General features: G+C 51.5%; 1 protein-coding gene and 1 long non-coding RNA gene across 13 annotated transcripts in view; both read left to right on the top strand.

The window, feature by feature from the left end:
* Positions 1–8,292: 8,292 nt before the first annotated feature.
* LRP8 (LDL receptor related protein 8) overlaps positions 8,293–17,419 on the top strand; it is an 80,101-nt gene continuing 70,974 nt past the window's right edge. For 2 of the 12 annotated variants that reach the window (XM_070786517.1, XM_070786518.1), the window contains exons 1-2: positions 8,302–8,540; positions 9,328–9,447. In XM_070786517.1, coding sequence (XP_070642618.1) covers positions 8,432–8,540; positions 9,328–9,447 — 229 coding nt within the window. In that variant the 5' untranslated portion in view covers positions 8,302–8,431. Of the gene's footprint in view, positions 8,541–9,327; positions 9,448–17,419 lie in introns of all 12 variants that reach the window. The other 10 variants (XM_070786519.1, XM_019957436.2, XM_019957439.2 and 7 more) reach the window with 8 other exon arrangements.
* Positions 9,454–11,000, top strand: LOC139182237 (uncharacterized). The gene is made up of 2 exons (XR_011565881.1): positions 9,454–10,442; positions 10,709–11,000. It is a non-coding gene; the product is annotated as an uncharacterized lncRNA (long non-coding RNA).

Raw genomic sequence — 17,419 nt, forward strand, 5'->3', positions numbered from 1 at the left:
TAAGTTGTTTCCACATTCCTGACCCATAGACACCATAAGGGATAGTAAATATTTGTTGTTTTGAGTTGCTAAGTTTTAGGTTATTTTGCTATGCAGGTAATTAATACTATTAGGTAACATTGTCATCCTCATGTTATAGATGAAGATGTAGCACAGAGAGTTCAAGTAACTTGTCTCAGGTTACACAGCTAACATATGATTTAAACCATGGCAGTTTGGACCTGTATAAAGTTCATGTAATAAATGAGAATTCTTCTATTATGGGAAATGAAGATATTCTGCTAGAAAAGAGAGAGAGAGAGGAGGAGAGAGAGGTAAATATGTAAGGACATGGCAATTCATTGCTAGTACACATGACAGACCAGGCTAGACTTCTGTAAAGTGAAGGCAGCGGACAGTGGGAGAGTTCTGCTGCCCTTGCAGCTCAGCTGTGATTAGCTCGGGGCCACTAGTCTCTGACCCTGGCTGGATGGGTGATGCAGCCTTGGGTATCTGAGGGTGGGGATGTGATGCCATGGGCACCCCCTCTTGGGCTCTTATCAGCCTGCACTGTCACTGTCTGCCCCTAGACCCGAGATCCTCAAGGGCAGGGACAAAGTCTGGCCCATCTGTGCTCCTTGCCTAGCACAAAGCCAGCTGGAGCAGCTGGGTGAGGTGTATATGCAGAAGGCTCTCTGGCCCTGGCCCTGGAGAGAATTCATATCACACTACCCTTTAACAAATCATCACTGGGGACACAGCAAGGACCACGACGACCCAGTTTCTGACTTGAGCAACTCATTGGATGGGGAATCCAACAATGATATCCCAGTGTGATCAGAGAGACTGGGACACACAGTCTTGTGGGAGTCTAGAGAAGAAGGGGCGGTACCTCTCTAAAGGAGGCTGGAGGGCTTCCCAGGGGAGGAGGATTATGAGCTGAGGCCCAAAGTATGCACAGAAGTGAGCCAGGGCAAGTATTCTCAGCAGAGACTACAGCCTGGCAGAGGACTGAGGCTGTCTTGGGGGACAGAGTGCGGGAGTAGAATGTGCAATGGGTGGGCCATTGGGCCTCTGATAGCTCTGAAGGCAGGACACAGAGACCTGGGAGGGACATGTGGACAGCAGGTGGAATGTCACCTGTTTCTGTTTCACAGAAAACTCACTGTACTTGGGGTTGGGTTTGAGGGTTTTCTTTGGAAACCCAGGACTGGGTGAGGCCAGTATGCATGAGTCAGCCCAGGATGGAGACAGAGGACAGGTAAGGACAAGAAGTCACTTGAGCACAAATTGTACCAGAAGCTCAGCATCCATTTCCTGTCCGGTGTGTGCCAAGGGCTGGCTTTCTCTGTTTGTCCCTCATGAGAATTAACCAACTTAGGTGCCCTGAAAAACTCCCAGATCTGTCCTCTGAGTTCAACTGCTAGCCCTGCCATTTATTATCTGTATGATCTCCCCACCCTTTCTTTACCTTGCTCATCTGTAAAATGGGATCAACATAAAACCTGCTTCATAGAGATGCTGTAAGGATCAAATGAGTTAAAGCATTTAAAACACCCAGACAGTGCCTGACCGCCTCCCTCCCAGCAAATGTACAATAAGCATTAGCTATCATTATTATTTGACATGGTTTTCTTTCTAATCTTTTCAAGGATTTAAACATCATTTATCTAATGCTTGTTATTTACCAAGGCTTGTATTTATCCTCTGAAAATAGGGGTGAATACGACATAGTCCTCCTAAAGATACAGAAATCATAAATAAAGGCAACAACAAACAAACACTGATCAAATGTGCCCTGTGCCAGAAACCCAGACATGCATGAGAGCTAGCTCCTGTCCTTGGGAAGGTCACAGGCTGACTAGGGAGAGAGAGAAGTGGCCCAGATTTGGTGGGAGCTGAAAGGAGCCTGGAGAACCTCTGGTAGGGGCTTTTTCGAGAGATGAGTTGCCCACTTTGGCAGCTGGATGTGCGTCAGACAGTAGGAGTAAAGACCCTCTTGGAAAGGAGGTCAAGGAAGGCTCAGTCTTTATTCTTTGAGTGCTAGGATGTTATCAAAGGTTTTTGACGAGGAATTATGTTTCAATAATCATGTTGGAGACGACTCTTGAGAGTCCCTTGGAGTGCAAAGAGATCAAACAAGTCAATCCTAAAGGAAACCAGTCCTGAATATTCATTGGAAGGACTGATGCTGAAACTGAAACTCCAAAACTTTGGCCACCTGATACGAAGAACTGACTCATTGGAAAAGACCCTGATGCTGGGGAAGATTGAAGGTGGGAGGAGAAGGGGATGACAGAGGATGACATGGTTGGATGGCATCACTGACTCAATGGACATGAGTTTGAGTGGGCTCCAGGAGTTGGTGATGGACAGGGAAGTCTGGTGTGCTGCAGTCCATGGGGTCACAAAGAGTTGGACACAACTCAGTGACTGAACTGATTGACTGAACTAAACTAGTTGGGCTTCCCTGGTGGCTCAACTGGTAAAGAATCCACGTGCAATGCGGAGACCTGGGTTTGATCCCTGGGTTTTGGAAGATCCCCTGGAGAAGGGAATGGCTACCCACTCCAGCATTCTGGCCTGGAGAATTCCATGGACCACAGTCCATGGGGATGCATAGAATCAGACACGACTGAGCAACTTTCACTTCACAACTAAACGAGTAGCTATTATGTGCCTACTGTACACTGCATCGTAGTGATGCTTCCTAAGGCCCACTTGACTCCACATTCCAGGATGTCTGGCTCTAGGTCAGTGACCACACCATCGTGATTATCTGGGTCGTGAAGATCTTTTTTGTACAGTTCTTCTGTGTATTCTTGCCACCTCTTCTTAATATCTTCTGCTTCTGTTAGGTCCATACCATTTCTGTCCTTTATCGAGCCCATCTTTGCATGAAATGTCCCCTTGGTATCTCTAATTTTCTTGAAGAGATCTCTAGTCTTTCCCATTCTGTTGTTTTCCTCTATTTCTTTGCATTGATTGCTGAAGAAGGCTTTCTTATCTCTTCTTGCTATTCTTTGGAACTCTGCATTCAGATGTTTATATCTTTTCCTTTCTCCTTTGCTTTTTGCTTCTCTTCTTTTCACAGCTATTTGTAAGGCCTCCCCAGACAGCCATTTTGCTTTTTGGCATTTCTTTTCCACGGGGATGGTCTTGATCCCTGTCTCCTGTACAATGTCACGAACCTCATTCCATAGTTCATCAGGTACTCTATCTATCAGATCTAGGCCCTTAAATCTATTTCTCACTTCCACTGTATAATCATAAGGGATTTGATTTAGGTCATACCTGAATGGTCTAGTGGTTTTCCCTACTTTCTTCAATTTAAGTCTGAATTTGGCAACAAGGAGTTCATGATCTGAGCCACAGTCAGCTCCTGGTCTTGTTTTTGTTGATGTATAGAGCTTCTCCATCTTTGGCTGCAAAGAATATAATCAATCTGATTTCGGTGTTGACCATCTGGTGATGTCCATGTGTAGAGTCTTCTCTTGTGTTGTTGGAAGAGGGTGTTTGCTATGACCAGTGCATTTTCTTGGCAAAACTCTATTAGCCTTTGCCCTGCTTCATTCTGTATTCCAAGGCCAAATTTGCCTGTTACTCCAGGTGTTTCTTGACTTCCTACTTTTGCATTCCAGTCCCCTATAATGAAAAGGACATCTTTTTTGGGTGTTAGTTCTAAAAGGTCTTCTAGGTCTTCATAGAACCGTTCAACTTCAGCTTCTTCAGCGTAACTGGTTGGGGCATAGACTTGGATTACTGTGATATTGAATGGTTTGCCTTGGAAATGAACAGAGATCATTCTGTTGTTTTTGAGACTGCATCCAAGTACTGCATTTCGGACTCTTTTGTTGACCATGATGGCTACTCCATTTCTTCTGAGGGATTCCTGCCCGCAGTAGTAGATATAATGGTCATCTGAGTTAAATTCACCCATTCCAGTCCATTTTAGTTCGCTGATTCCTAGAATGTCTACATTCACTCTTGCCATCTCTTGTTTGACCACTTCCAATTTGCCTTGATTCATAGACCTGACATTCCAGGTTCCTATGCAATATTGCTCTTTACAGCATCGGACCTTGCTTCTATCACTAGTCACATCCACAGCATAATCACGATGGTGTGATCACTGACCTAGAGCCAGACATCCTGGAATGTGAAGTCAAGAGGGCCTTAGAAAACATCACTACGAACAAAGCTAGTGGAGGTGATAGAATTCCAGTTGAGCTCTTTCAAATCCTGAAAGATGATGCTGTGAAAGTACTGCACTCAAGATATCAGCAAATTTGGAAAACTCAGCAGTGGCCACAGGACTGGAAAAGGTCAGTTTTCATTCCAACCCCAAAGAAAGGCAATGCCAAAGAATGCTCAAACTACCGCACAATTGCACTCATCTCACATGCTAATAAAGTAATGCTCAAAATTCTCCAGCCAGGCTTCAGTAATACGTGAACCGTGAACTTTCTGTTGTTCAAGCTGGTTTTAGGAAAGGCAGAGGAACCAGAGATCAAATTGCCAACATCTGCTGGATCATGGAAAAAGCAAGAGAGTTCCAGAAAAACATCTATTTCTGCTTTATTGACTATGCCAAAGCCTTTGACTGTGTAGATCACAATAAACTGTGGAAAATTCTGAAAGAGATGAGAATACCAGACTATCTGACCTTCCTCTTGAGAAATCTGTATGCAGGTCAGGAAGCAACAGTTAGAACTGGACATGGAACAACAGACTGGTTCCACATAGGAAAAGGAGTAAGTCAAGGCTGTATATTATCACCCTGCTTATTTAACTTATATGCAAAGTACATCATGAGAAACGCTGGGCTGGAAGAAGCACAAGCTGGAATCAAGATTGGTAGGAGAAATATCAATAACCTCAGATATGCAGATGACCCCACCCTTAAGGCAGAAAGTGAAGAGAAACTAAAAAGCCTCTTGATGAAAGTGAAAGTGGAGAGTGAAAAAGTTGGCTTAAAGCTCAACATTCAGAAAACGAAGATCATGGCATCCGGTCCCATCACTTCATGGGAAATAGATGGGGAAACAGTGGAAACAGTGTCAGACTTTATTTTGGGCTCCGAAATCACTGCAGATGGTGACTGCAGCCATGAAATTAAAAGATGCTTACTCCTTGGAAGGAAAGTTATGACCAACCTAGCTAGCATATTCAAAAGCAGAGACATTACTTTGCCAACAAAGGTCCGTCTAGTCAAGGCTGTGTTTTTTCCAGTGGTCATGTATGGATGTGAGAGTTGGACTGTGAAGAATGCTGAGCGCTGAAGGATTGATGCTTTTGAACTGTGGTGTTGGAGAAGACTCTTGAGAGTCCCTTGGACTGCAAGGAGATCCAACCAGTCCATTCTGAAGGAGATCAGCCCTGGGATTTCTTTGGAGGGAATGATGCTGAAACTGAAACTCCAGTACTTTGGCCACCTCATGTGAAGAGTTGACTCATTGGAAAAGACTCTGATGCTGGGAGCGATTAGGGGCAGGAGGAGAAGGGGACGACAGAGGATGAGATGGCTAGATGGCATCACTGACTCGATGGATGTGAGTCTGAGTGAACTCCGGGAGTTGGTGATGGACAGGGAGGCCTGGCGTGCTGCGATTGATGGGGTCGCAAAGAGTCGGACACGACTGAGCGACTGAACTGAACTGAACTGTACACTGCATGCTCTGCATAAATAATCTCCTCTAATGCAATCCTCACAACCCTGTGAGATATTCATCATTCCCATTTTACAGGTAAAGAAACTGTGCCATAGAGGTCAAGTGAGTTGCCCAATATCACGTAGCTAGAAAGAGAAGGAACAGACTTAAACCCAGGCAGTCTAACCCAGAGCCTATGCTCTTAATTTCTTTACCTTGCTGCCTGTGAACTTCAATTCACACAATCTGAAAACTAAAACGAACCTATGAAATTCCCCATTTTTGCTTCACAGATGAGCAGCTGAAGCTCACAGATGGGGAATGACTTTTCTGAGACCACAAAGTGAAGGAGGTGCTAAGCTGAAGTGGTCAGTTTTGGCTATAAGAGGGGCTCCAGTCCTATGCATCCCGCTGTCACATTGGGAATCATTGTGCTTGGAACAAAATCCAGACCTCTTGCTGTGGCCTACAAAGCCCTCATGTGATCAGAACCTTGCTGCTCTCTCTGACATTACTTGCTCACCCAGCTTCTCCTTATTACCAGATTCCAGCCCAATTGGAGGAGTCTGTCTGCTGCTCTCCTGTCCAGGAATGCCTCTGCAGCTGATCTTCCTAGGGTTGGATTTTGTCTCAGTCCACTGGGGATGCCATAACTAAATATCATGGATTGAGTCGCCTGAAAACAACAGAAATTTGTTGGGAGCCTGAGACGTTCAAGGTCAAGGCAATGAAAGGTCAAGATGCCAGCAGATTTGATGTCTGGTGAGAGCCCACTTCCTGTGTCACAGATGACTATCTTCTTGCTATGTCCTCCTATGGTAGAGGGGGCCAGAGATGTCTCTGGAGCCTCTTTCCTAAGGGCACTAATTTCATGTATGTCCTAATTGACTCCCAGAGACACAATTTCAAATACCTTCACAATGAAGATTAGGTTTTAATGTAATTCTGGGAGGATACATTCAATCTATGGTAGTTTCATCCTTGGCCATTCAGTGAAATATCACCTCCTCAGAGAGGCCTTCTCTGATCACCTCTCTAAAGTTACCTCATATTACTCTCACATCATCCTACTTTATTTTTTCTATAGCAGTTATGATGATTGGAAATTATGATCATTTTTTTGTTTCTGTTTTCTTGCTTTTGTGTCTCTCTCTCCCAACTAAGATTTAAGGTGCAGGAGGGCAAGGAGGAACACCATCTATTTCTATACTGTATCCCTGGGCAATGTCAGGCACATAGCAGGTGCTCCATAATTTTGTGCTGAAAGTATGCCTGCATTTCATCGACTGTTGGTTGATGGTCTGTCTCCCCAGCAATGAAGCTGGTAGACTGTCTGATTCACCTTGGCACTCCTAGGCCCAGGGTTGACACAGAGCAGGGCTGGAATGTGTTCGTTGGATGACTGAATGAACAAAAGATAGAAGAGGTGATGGCAGCAGCACCTCCTGGGCTCTCTGGGGTCTGCAACCCTCCTCATGGGGTGGTCACAAACACTGCCAATGGGCTGCCCTTTGTGGGAAGACATACAGCTCAGTAATAGGACTGCTGATGAGACAGTGACTTCTAGGCCTGAGGCTAACAACTCCTGAGGCCCTTTCTTCTATATCCCTGCCATGGAGGTGAGACAGCCAGAAAGGAGGGGAAGGTGAACCCGCACTGGGCCTAACCACCTTCAAGTCTGGCTCTTTTAGTGGCCAGCGCACTCAAAACTCTTTGTCCAAAAAGGCTGTGCTGTTTGGGGCTTGCTTATCAGCAGGTAACTAAAATCTAGTCACCTGCACTCTGGAATGCGTGAAGTGGGGCTTAGACTTTCCAGAGGAGGGGTCTTATTCATGCCAGCAGGGGCGGACAGCAGCCCTGCGTGTGAGTCCTCCATTAGCAGGGATAAGGCATCCCTTCTCGGGGGCCTCCAGTCTCTGCCTTTCACCATCACAGCGAAGACAACCCCGTTGTCCCTGCTGGTCCCCCTGATTGTCTGCCCCTCTGCCTGGCCCAACAGGATGACCCAATGAGAATGAATGAATCAAGTCTGTCCACCAGGCCCAAGCCACCTGCCTCTCATCCTTGGCCTCACAAACTGCATTCATATGAGAATGCAGCATGGGCACGTTAACCAGCTACAAGGATGTGTGATATCTGGGTTGGAGCCTTGGAGGGGTGCAGAGGTCCATTCCTGCTCCCCCAGTTTCTCCCAGATCACATGAATCCTGGTACCCCAACCCCTATCCACTATCATCCCTACTCCATGTGCACATTCACAGGCCTGTGCAACCAGGAACATCGTCTCCATCCCGCCCAGGTTCACTCCTTGGCATTCCTCAGCCTCCTATCAGCCTGTCACCTCTTCCAGGCAGCCTGTGCTGCTTCCCTTAGGCCATCTGCTACCTCTAGGGGTAGAGGTCTTGCCTGGCTCATCCCAGCGTCTGCAACGCCCAGCACGAGGGGGACCCTGAGCAGGGTCACTGAGAACGTACCAACCGAGAAGCGGACCAAGAGCTTGAGGGAGGAGGGAGAGGAGGCGTCAGAGGGAGGAGCGTGGGGCGGAGGCGGCAGCGCGAGGGGGCGCGCGCGCCGGCGGCAGCAGCCCAGGCCCGGGGCCGCGCGCCCAGCCTGAGCCCGCCCCGCCGCCGAGCGTCACGAAACCTGCTTGAAATGCAGCCGAGGAGCCGGGGCGGGCGGCAGCGGCGGCGGCGGCGGCGGGGGCAGCGGCAGCCCCGGCGCCGCGGCAAGGACTCGGTGGGCTGAGGCGAGGCGGCTGCACAGGGTGCGCGGGGCGCGGCGGCCGGAGCCCGGGGCCCGCCATGGGCCGCCCCGAGCGGGGCGCGCTCCGGCCGCTGGCGCTGCTGCTGCTGCTGCTGCAGCTCCAGCATCTCGCGGCGGCGGCAGCGGATCCACTGCACGGCGGCCAAGGTGCGTGCGGCCGATGCCCGGCCCGGCTTTGAGCCGCTGGAGCGGCCAACAAAGCAATGCCCGGCGGCCGACGGGCGGGTTGCGCCGGGGTCCCTGAGCCCGGGCCAGGCAGCGGGGCGCCTGTGCAGGATATACTCCTGGGGACCCAGGTCTCCGTTAATTTGCCCTCGACCCCCACCCTCGCGGCTCTCTTGTGTAGTGGGCTCTGACCCCCGGCACCCGTTCTTGGGGGATGGGCGCCGTGGGGGCCAGGAACTTTGCTGGGTTGGTCACTGATGGTTTCGCGAGGGCTTGTGTGATTCTCGCCGTTGGGGTTAATTTGACACGCGCGCTCCGCGGCGGCGATGAGCAGAGCCAAGAGACTACCCCGGCTGACAATGCGTTTCCGGCGACCCCTGCGTGTTGCAGAGAAAGAGGGGCTGCGTGCGAGGGGGATGTGCCCGCAGCGCCTAGTGCGCGTGTCGCGGCGTGTTCGGGGGGCTCCCTGTGGGCTGTGTCTGTGTGGATCTCTCATTATGGGCCGTGTGGGCGGGTGAGTGTTCTGAATGGGGAGTGTATCAAAATGGTGTGACACCGACTGTGTGTGCCTGGCCTCGTCGTGCCACAGAGCAGCCCGTCATCCCTGGAACCCTTATCATCCTGCCCTCCTTCCTGGTCGAGGGTGCCAGAGGCCTCCAAGTCTTTGGCTTCAGCGTCGCCCCCTTTCCTTCACTCAGTAGACCCCTCCCCGCGGCCGGGACCGCTATGCTCTGGGGATCCGGCTCACGCCTCCTCTCCCCCCGCGCAGGGTCGGTCAAGGAGTGCGACGAGAACCAGTTCCGGTGCCGGAACGAGCGCTGCATCCCCTCCGTGTGGAGGTGCGACGAGGACGACGACTGCTCGGATAACAGTGACGAGGACGACTGCCGTGAGTGGTTGGCCGGGGAAGGAGGGAACGGTGGGGGGACGCTTTGCTTAGCGCCCACGTGGCTGCAGCCTCCGCCGGGCCACCTGTGTGGGCTTTTACTGCCGGAGGCTGCCGCCAGGAATCCGCCCGGGAGCCGCTTCCTTCTGGGCACTTAGGAACCCGGCCGGTTCCCGGCGGCCCGCGGGTCCCGCTGGGGCCGGAGCGGAACCCGGCACTGCGGGGCCGGGGAGGATGGTACGCCACGCCCAGACTGCTGGGAAGGATCTGTAGGCGGCGAAGCGACAGCCCCTACACGCGTCTAGCTTTCTGCGATCGGGCCCTCCGGAACTCCAGCCTCGACACCACAGAACGCGCGCGCGTTTCAAAGTTCCACGCAACTCTGGGCCTAGCCTCGCTTCTTTTCCTGCCGCGTTGTGTGAATGAATGGGCTCTCTGGGGCCCCTGATTGGCTGTGGGAGGACCACCCCATAGGTCTCTGTGGTCTGAGCAGGCCAATCGTGGAGCGGACGGGTGTGCAGTTTTCTGGCGCCCCGGGCGGTGGGGCCCTGCCCTGGCCCCGCCTTGGTCACACCCCCGCTCATCCCCTGGGTAGTAGGTGCAGGCCGGGCGCTGGCGCCCGCTGCTTTTCTGCCTAGTCACGGTGAAAACCTTTCTTGTGCCACCCTGGTTGGCCGACTGCGGTCTCCTGCCAGCCAGGCCCAGGAGTGAGTCATGGCAGAGCAGGAAGGAGGGCCCCAGAAGGAAGAGTTTGTTTCCTGGAAGGGGCGTGAGGATCCCAGGGCCGTGCGTGAACCGCGGGCTACATGAGGTGGCCGACCGCCTTTGCTGAGTGTGGTGTTCGCCGGCACCCGGGTGCAGCAGCTTTGGAAGTTCTTTCTTGAAGTGCACGCGGTTTCTGATGTCTGCGGAACCTGAAGCGAGTTAGCAAGCAGTTGTCACAGTGGAAGGAATGTAGTTCCAGGAACAGAAAAACAAGACTATAAACACTTACACAGGTAGTCATTCATCCATTGTTACTGAGCACCTGCTGTCTGCCAGGCACTGGGGCACTTTGGAGAACAGACCCACCCCACCCCCACCCCCCACCCCCTACAACCCCCCCGCCCCCACCCCGCCCAGGCCAGGGAGCACAGCTTCTGCGGGATGAGGGCAACTGGCCCACAGCTCCACACAGTGGCAAGGAGTAGAGGGACCACCTGGACTGGCATTGTCTGTTGAGTTCTAGTTTTTGTTTTTGTTTTGTTTTTCCTTGGTTTGCCAGCCAGTCAGCCTCCAGGTTCATTCTCAGACCATCACTGACTCAACTCGATGAACATGAGTTTGAGCAAGCTCCTGGAGTTGGTAATGAAGCCTGGCGTGCTGCAGCCCTTGGGATTGCAAAGAGTTGAACACAACTGAGCGACCAAACTGAACTGAACTGATCCCAGATTTGCTTGTGTGACATGGGTACATCTTTCCCTCCTGTCTTTCCTCTCCTGACTACTTGGGCTAATGATTCCTGACCTGTTTTTGAGGACCAGTTCTAGAAATGTCATTTAAAGGGATGTAACTAATATGGGCTGACTGTTAGCTGTGTGTCCACCACTGTGGGAAGTCTACCACTGTGTCAAGTCCACCACTGTGTCTTATATAAATTCCTTTAATCTTCAGAACAGTCCTATTTTACAGACCAAAAAAAAAAAAAAAAAACCCCACAAAAAAAGAGGCACTGGAGACAGAGATTAAGTTACTTACCCCACAGCTATTGAGCTGTTAAGTAGGAGCTTAAATTTAAGCATCTGACTCCAGAGTTCTTAGCCTAATTATGATCCTGACCATTTCCCAATTCTGTTGAAATTCTGCAAATGCCTAGGTCAGGGTAAAATATGACAGTGAGTCTCCTCGCTGGGAGTTGTTCTTCTGTGGTCCCTTTTAGTAGGAGTGCTAAGCATGAGGTAGGGAAATAGGAACTACTTTTCTGGGCTGGTTTTACTTTATCTCCCTGAGTCTGCATAGCAACAGTTTTGTGAGGATGGCTGTGAAGAGCAACAGTGTTTCTTGTCATTCTCATTTGTTGATAAGAATTCTGGCTCTGAGAAGTTGAGTGATTTGCCCAAGGTCATGCAGCTGAGAGTGACGGAACTTGGTCAGGGTGTCCGCCTGCCTCCTAGCTCAGGGGCATTATCTGTGGTGGTGGTGGTGGTGGTGGGAGTGTGGTGAAGAAGGACCCAGGAGGGTGATCCCAGTGCTTCTCATCTCCGTTCAAGGCTCTGGGCAAGAAGAAAGAGTGAAGTAGCTGGTGGCGGGGCGAGGGCCAATCTGATGACCACTTTGGGCTCCTGCTTTCATTCTGAGATGGCTGGGGTGGGGTCAGAGGTTAGTGAACAAAAGGGTCCACTAAGGGTTTTTGTTGTTGTTGTTTTTCACTAAGGGTTAGTGAACAAAAACAACTGACATTGAGGGCTTGGCTGTTAGTATTGAGTATTGATCCTACACACTGGACTTTCCTGGACTTGTTTCATCATCCGCCAAATGAGGGTAGCCATTCCTTTACCACAGATTATACACATAGAAAGTCTTCACATGGGGCTGGTGAAGAGAAGGGAATGGATGTGAGTTCACACCACCAAGGTCTTTAGAAAGGGACTCCTAGGGGTCACAGAGAGAAATGGTGAGGAAAGGGTTGCAAGATCCAGTGGCTGTATGGGGCCAGGTGTTGGAAAATGGTATTCTGTCACCTCTTCCTTCCCCATCTGGGAAGTTCCCTCCATTCTGGGCCACCTGCCCAAACTGCTTTGCTTGGAACTGTCCTCCCTGCCTTATATTTAATCATTCCACCCCTTCCACCCTGTGAGAGGGCCTCAGCCACTCCACCTCTGTACCTCTTAGCTTGTAAACTGGGGATTGCAATTTGTAAGTGAAGTCTGTGTGCCGCAAAATGAGTTCAAGCTCCCAAAGGGGCTAGAATGCCGACCATGAATTCCGTGAGAAGATGGAGGTTGGGGGGAGGGAGCTTGTCTTTGGAGGAAGCCAAGGAAGGCTTTCTGGAGGAAGAGAAGCTGAGCCAGGCCTTGAAAGATAGTAATTAATGCCATTCCCTCAGGACTTGATGCCTTCCTGGTGGCTCAGATGGTAAAGAATCTGCCTGCAATGCAGAAGACCTGGATTCAATCCCTGGGTTGGGAAGATCCCCTGGAAAAGAGAATGCTAACCCACTCCTGTATTCTTGCATGGAGAATCCCATGGACAGAGGAGCCTGGCAGGCTACAGTCCATATCGTTGCAGAGTCAGACACAACTGAGCGACTAACACTTTCACTTTCATTAGGACTTAGCATTTAGAAATAGATGATACAGGCCCCACATTATAGAGGAAGAACTGGAGTTCAGAAAGGTGACCTGATGCCCCCAAAGTCACACAGCTCCTCATGGTTGGAGCTGGAACTTGACCTTCTAAGTGCTGAAACTTAACCCACAACGGATGGGACTTGCCTTTTCGAATAGAGCTGGCAGGATGGGAAAGGGAAAGGCTCATGGGGCGTCAGTTCCCAGCTCAAAGGGCCTTCAAAGTGGAGGAAGGGGCTGGAAGCTCAGGGGCAGCCCAGCCAAGGAAAGGGGTGGGGTTCCTGGCCGCACCTGGGCCACACAGACCAGCCGGCGTCTTGGCCTCAGTTTCCTGTTGCTCCTTAGTGTCTGGGGCAGAGACCGGGGTTCTGGTCTCCAGCCAGCCCTTTGCTCCCAGAGCAGCAACAGCAAGAACAGTGAACATTTACCGAGCTCTTGCTGTGGTGGGATTCTACATGCGTCACCTTGTGCTCCTCGAGTCTACAAAACGGGGTGACTCTATGAAGTCACCTGCGCACATCCTCGTTTTACGAAGGCACAGAGGGGTTAAGGAACAGGCTCAAGGGTGTATGATTTTTCAGTAAACTGAAACTGCTGGGTTTGAATGCAGGCACCCAACTATGGAATGTGTGTCGCATCAAGCACTAGCTGGTAGCCTCAGGTAAGTCCTCCCAGGCCTCTGTTTCCTCATTTTGAGGGGACATCAGCCTCTCCCTCTCATCCCCCTCCAGCTTCTCTGTGTGGGTGTGCTGTGTAGACAGGTGGCCCGGTTGTATGTTCAGTTTTCCCTACCTATTCAGGCTTTTTTAGGCTGCCCTGTTCTCCTAGCTTTCGTCACTCCTCCACTTCAAGTTTAATAAGCAGTGGCTGCAGTGAGGTCTCCCCGGCAGAGAGTTCATTAGCTAGGCGAAGCCTGGCTGCAGGAGTGCTGAGGCCTGCTGGGCAGTGGCCTTGTAAATAATTAAAGCTTGGCCACCACTTCCGGCTGGGGCTGCACATTGCATTTGGTATTCGGCGTGCCACCTGACCTAAGCCATTCTAACACCCCTGACACCAGGCCCAGCTTCGTGTCCTTTTTTGAATGGAGACATCTGACAGACCGTGCTGCTCTCTCTGAACCTCTGTTTCCTCATCTGAACTGCTGGTTCCACCATTCAGAGTCCTCCTGAAGCTCCCATGTCCCCATAGCATAAGGTCAGCTGAGACTCCTCTGCATATGGGCCTCTGTGACCAGCTCCTGATGGCCACTGCCCTCCAACCCCTTCCTGCTCTTCCTGTGAATGAACCTGTGACACCAGACTTCTGTCACGTTCTAGCTTTCCTGCTGCTTCTCACGGCCTTTGCACATGGTATTCCATCTGTGTGGAACACTTTCTGCTCCCTCATCTGGCAGCCTTCTTCTTGTCACCTTCGAATTGTCAGTGCAGGTTTCACCTCCTTCAGAAAGCGTTCTCCAGGGCTGAGACACAGGAGTCAAGAGAGGGGAGTTAGAGACTTGGTGTTGGAATAACTCAATGTGGCCCTCAATTAGACACTCTTGGTTTTCTATCCCAACTGTGACCTCTGGCTGAATGGCCTTGGAGGTGGTATTAGTCTCTCCCTCCCAGAAGTGTTGTGAGGATTAAGTGAGATAATGTGCCTGATAAGCAGTAGGTGTTCAGTGAATGGCAATGGGTCTGTCTGCTCTGGAGGAGTTCACTGAAGACTAGATATCTGTCTGCCAAGATGTCCCTGCTTCTCCTGCTCCTATTTGCTTAGCCAGAGGTCTCAAGGCTCCAATTTCTGAGACTTGCCCCAGCCACAGAGTTGCTGAGCCCTAGTGGAGGTAGCCCCAAGGCCATTCAGCCCTGAGTTGAACCTGGGAATGGAGAAAGTCACCCAGGGAGGGCCTGAGGGAAGAAATGAACCAAACCAGTCTGGTTGGTCTCAATGAACGAGTGTCTGGGGCCCTGGGATGGGCAGAGGAAGCCTTCCCTGAGGCTAAATGATAGTCCCGAGGCGGTTTATGACCTGTCTGTGCCTGGAAAGGGGAGAAAGCCCTGTGGCCCCCAGCAGACCCCAAGCTTCTCCCTTCCCCGGGGCCAGGATGGTGCCTCCATGGCTTGGTCCCAGCAGGCCTTGGGAGTGTTTGCTGAAGACTCTCCCATGGGCCTTCCTGCGGGCTCTCCTGGGACCAAGTTCCCCTCCGGAAACCCCCTGGGCTCACTCAGGCCTGCCGAGGGTTCTGAGTGCAGCGGGCCTCTTAGTCCTCTGAGTTGTCTGCACGAAACTGACTTGACAGTTTTCTCTCCTTGGGGAAATAGCAGCAGCAGGTGAAGCCAGAGAGATGCCCCCAGGGAGAGGGTGAAGAGAGGGAGGAAGCAGAGGGCTGAGGGAGCAGGAGAGTACACATTTGTTTGCGCCCCTTCAGGGCTATAAGCAAATGGAAGTAAGTGTTCTGGTCCAGGTCAGACCCCTAGGCCAGTGCCACCCCCAGGAAGCCAGCCCTGGGCTGAGGGGAGGGTGTGGGGCCCTGCTGTGGGGGCCGTGCAGCCAAGCCTCAGGGCCCTGGATCTAAACAGCACTGATAACACCTGCCCACATGCCCTGTCGCCCAGTCTGAAGTTCTGGTGGAGGTGCCACCTCCCCCGGGTGGCCTTCCCTGACCTCTTGTCCTCTTCCTCCCTGGTCCCTGAGCTCCCGTAGCCTGTCCCTGTTCTTCCTTTGGTCCCAGATCCTTCTTCTCCAAGTTGTCCTGCCAACCTTGTGCTGAGCAAGGAATATGCCGAAATAGCTCCCTCGAGGGAATTACTAACACTCGATACAGGCTATTTACCCCGCACCTAGTATCATGTTGGACAATCTGCATTCAGTGGCTTTGCTACTCACAACCCTTTGAGGGCTGTTTTCTTATTATTTCCATTTTAAAGATGATGAAACCTAGGCTCAAAGAGAAGTCACTTGGCCAGTGTCATGATGTTTGAGTGCTAGAGCTGGGACTTGACCCAGGCCTGTCCACTCTGGAGCCTGGACTTTTCCTCGGGCTCTTCCTTTCCAAGTTCTGATTACCCTGTAGAGGTCAGAGGGCCTGGGGCTCAGAGGGTGTGGAAGAAGTGGTGAGGGATTGCAGTGTCCAGTGATGCCTCCTTGGACTATAGGTTTCTGTCTGGGAGGGACCCTCTTCTCTGGAGACAGCACGGAGCCCCAACATAAGGTCCTCTCCTCACATAGCCCCCCATGAATGTAACCCTCCATAGTTTCCAAGGGTCTTCCTTGGCCATTACCTGGGGATGGTGGTTACTGTTCCCATTATACAGATAGGGAAACTGAGGCCCCAGCGATATGTCACTGATGCAGGTAACCTCAAAGAGTGTCATTTCCTATTCACCATCTTGCCTCCAGAAAAGGCCAAGAACCCAAGTCATCCAAAATGTTGACTTTGGTTCTCTGTGCTGTGCTCTGCTTAGTCGCTCAGTCATGTCTGACTCTGCGACCCCATGGACTGTAGCCCGCCAGGCTCCTCTGTCCATGGGGATTCTCCAGACAAGAATACTAGAGTGGGTGGCCATTCCCTCCTCCAGGGGATCTTCCCAACCCAGGGATTGAACCTAAATCTCCTGCATTGCAGGCAGATTCTTTACCATCTGAGCCACCAGGGAAGCCCAAGAATACTGGGGTGAGTAGCCTATCCCTTCTCCAGGGGATCTTACTGACCCAGGAATTGAACCGGGGTTTCCTGTATTGTAGGCAGATTCTTTATCAGCTGAGCTACCAGGAAAGCTCTTGGTTCTCTGGCTCCCAGGCAATTGGCCGACGGGTCTTCATACATACTTTCCTTCTGCTTGGATTGTCCTACTCTGTTTCCTACTAATCCTTCAAAACCCAGCTCATTACCTCTGCCACGAAGCCTTCCCTGTCTTCCTTGTGTGATCTAACCTCTCCTATGTTTGGATGCCATGGCTTTGTGGACCCTTGTTATAGCCCATTGTAGGAGCTTGTGGTTTCTGGGGAGTATCTGAGGTGGAGGACCACAGGGCCTGGCCCAGAGCCAAGGCATTTGAGTGGTGTGTGAATGAATGAATGGACTGAGGAAATGTCCCCCACTTTTGAGAGTGGGAATCTAGTATTAGTCAGATATGGGGGACCCAGGGGCCTCTGAGAAGCCCCTGAGGGGTCCTTGAGGCTGGAAAAGGGATCTGGGTGTCCTTTAGGGACCATAGTAAGGTCCTCTCTTGTGAGCTGGGTCACCTGAGGCCAAGGCTCTGAGAAGCGAAGTCACTTGCCCTGGATGCGTTGGTCGGTCAGCGACAGGACTGGGCCATGCCTGTCCAGCTACAATGTGACACAGGTAAAGGAGGAGATACATGTTCACACATCCCAGTCACAGCTACAGCGGGAGTGACGTGGGGGTGTGCTGTGGCCCCTCTTCCTTTCTAGGTACCCCAGGCATCTGTCTTTGCCAACCCCTGCCAGTGGGTGTACGGACTCCCTCCTGAGCAGCACTGGCCCCTCGGTGCCCCTGAGCATGAGCTGAGTCTGAAGCAGCAGTTTCCATCACCAGTCGTGTGGCCCTGGCTCCTCTTATAGGCCACGTATGTCATAGGCCCCAGGAATAGCCCCTTGGCTGGAGTGGCTCAGGAGAGGCCCCAACTGTGAGCTCCCCCATCCCC

Source organism: Bos indicus, chromosome 3 (genome assembly GCF_029378745.1).
Source record: "Bos indicus isolate NIAB-ARS_2022 breed Sahiwal x Tharparkar chromosome 3, NIAB-ARS_B.indTharparkar_mat_pri_1.0, whole genome shotgun sequence".
In the NCBI taxonomy this organism is placed as follows: Eukaryota; Metazoa; Chordata; class Mammalia; order Artiodactyla; family Bovidae; genus Bos; species Bos indicus.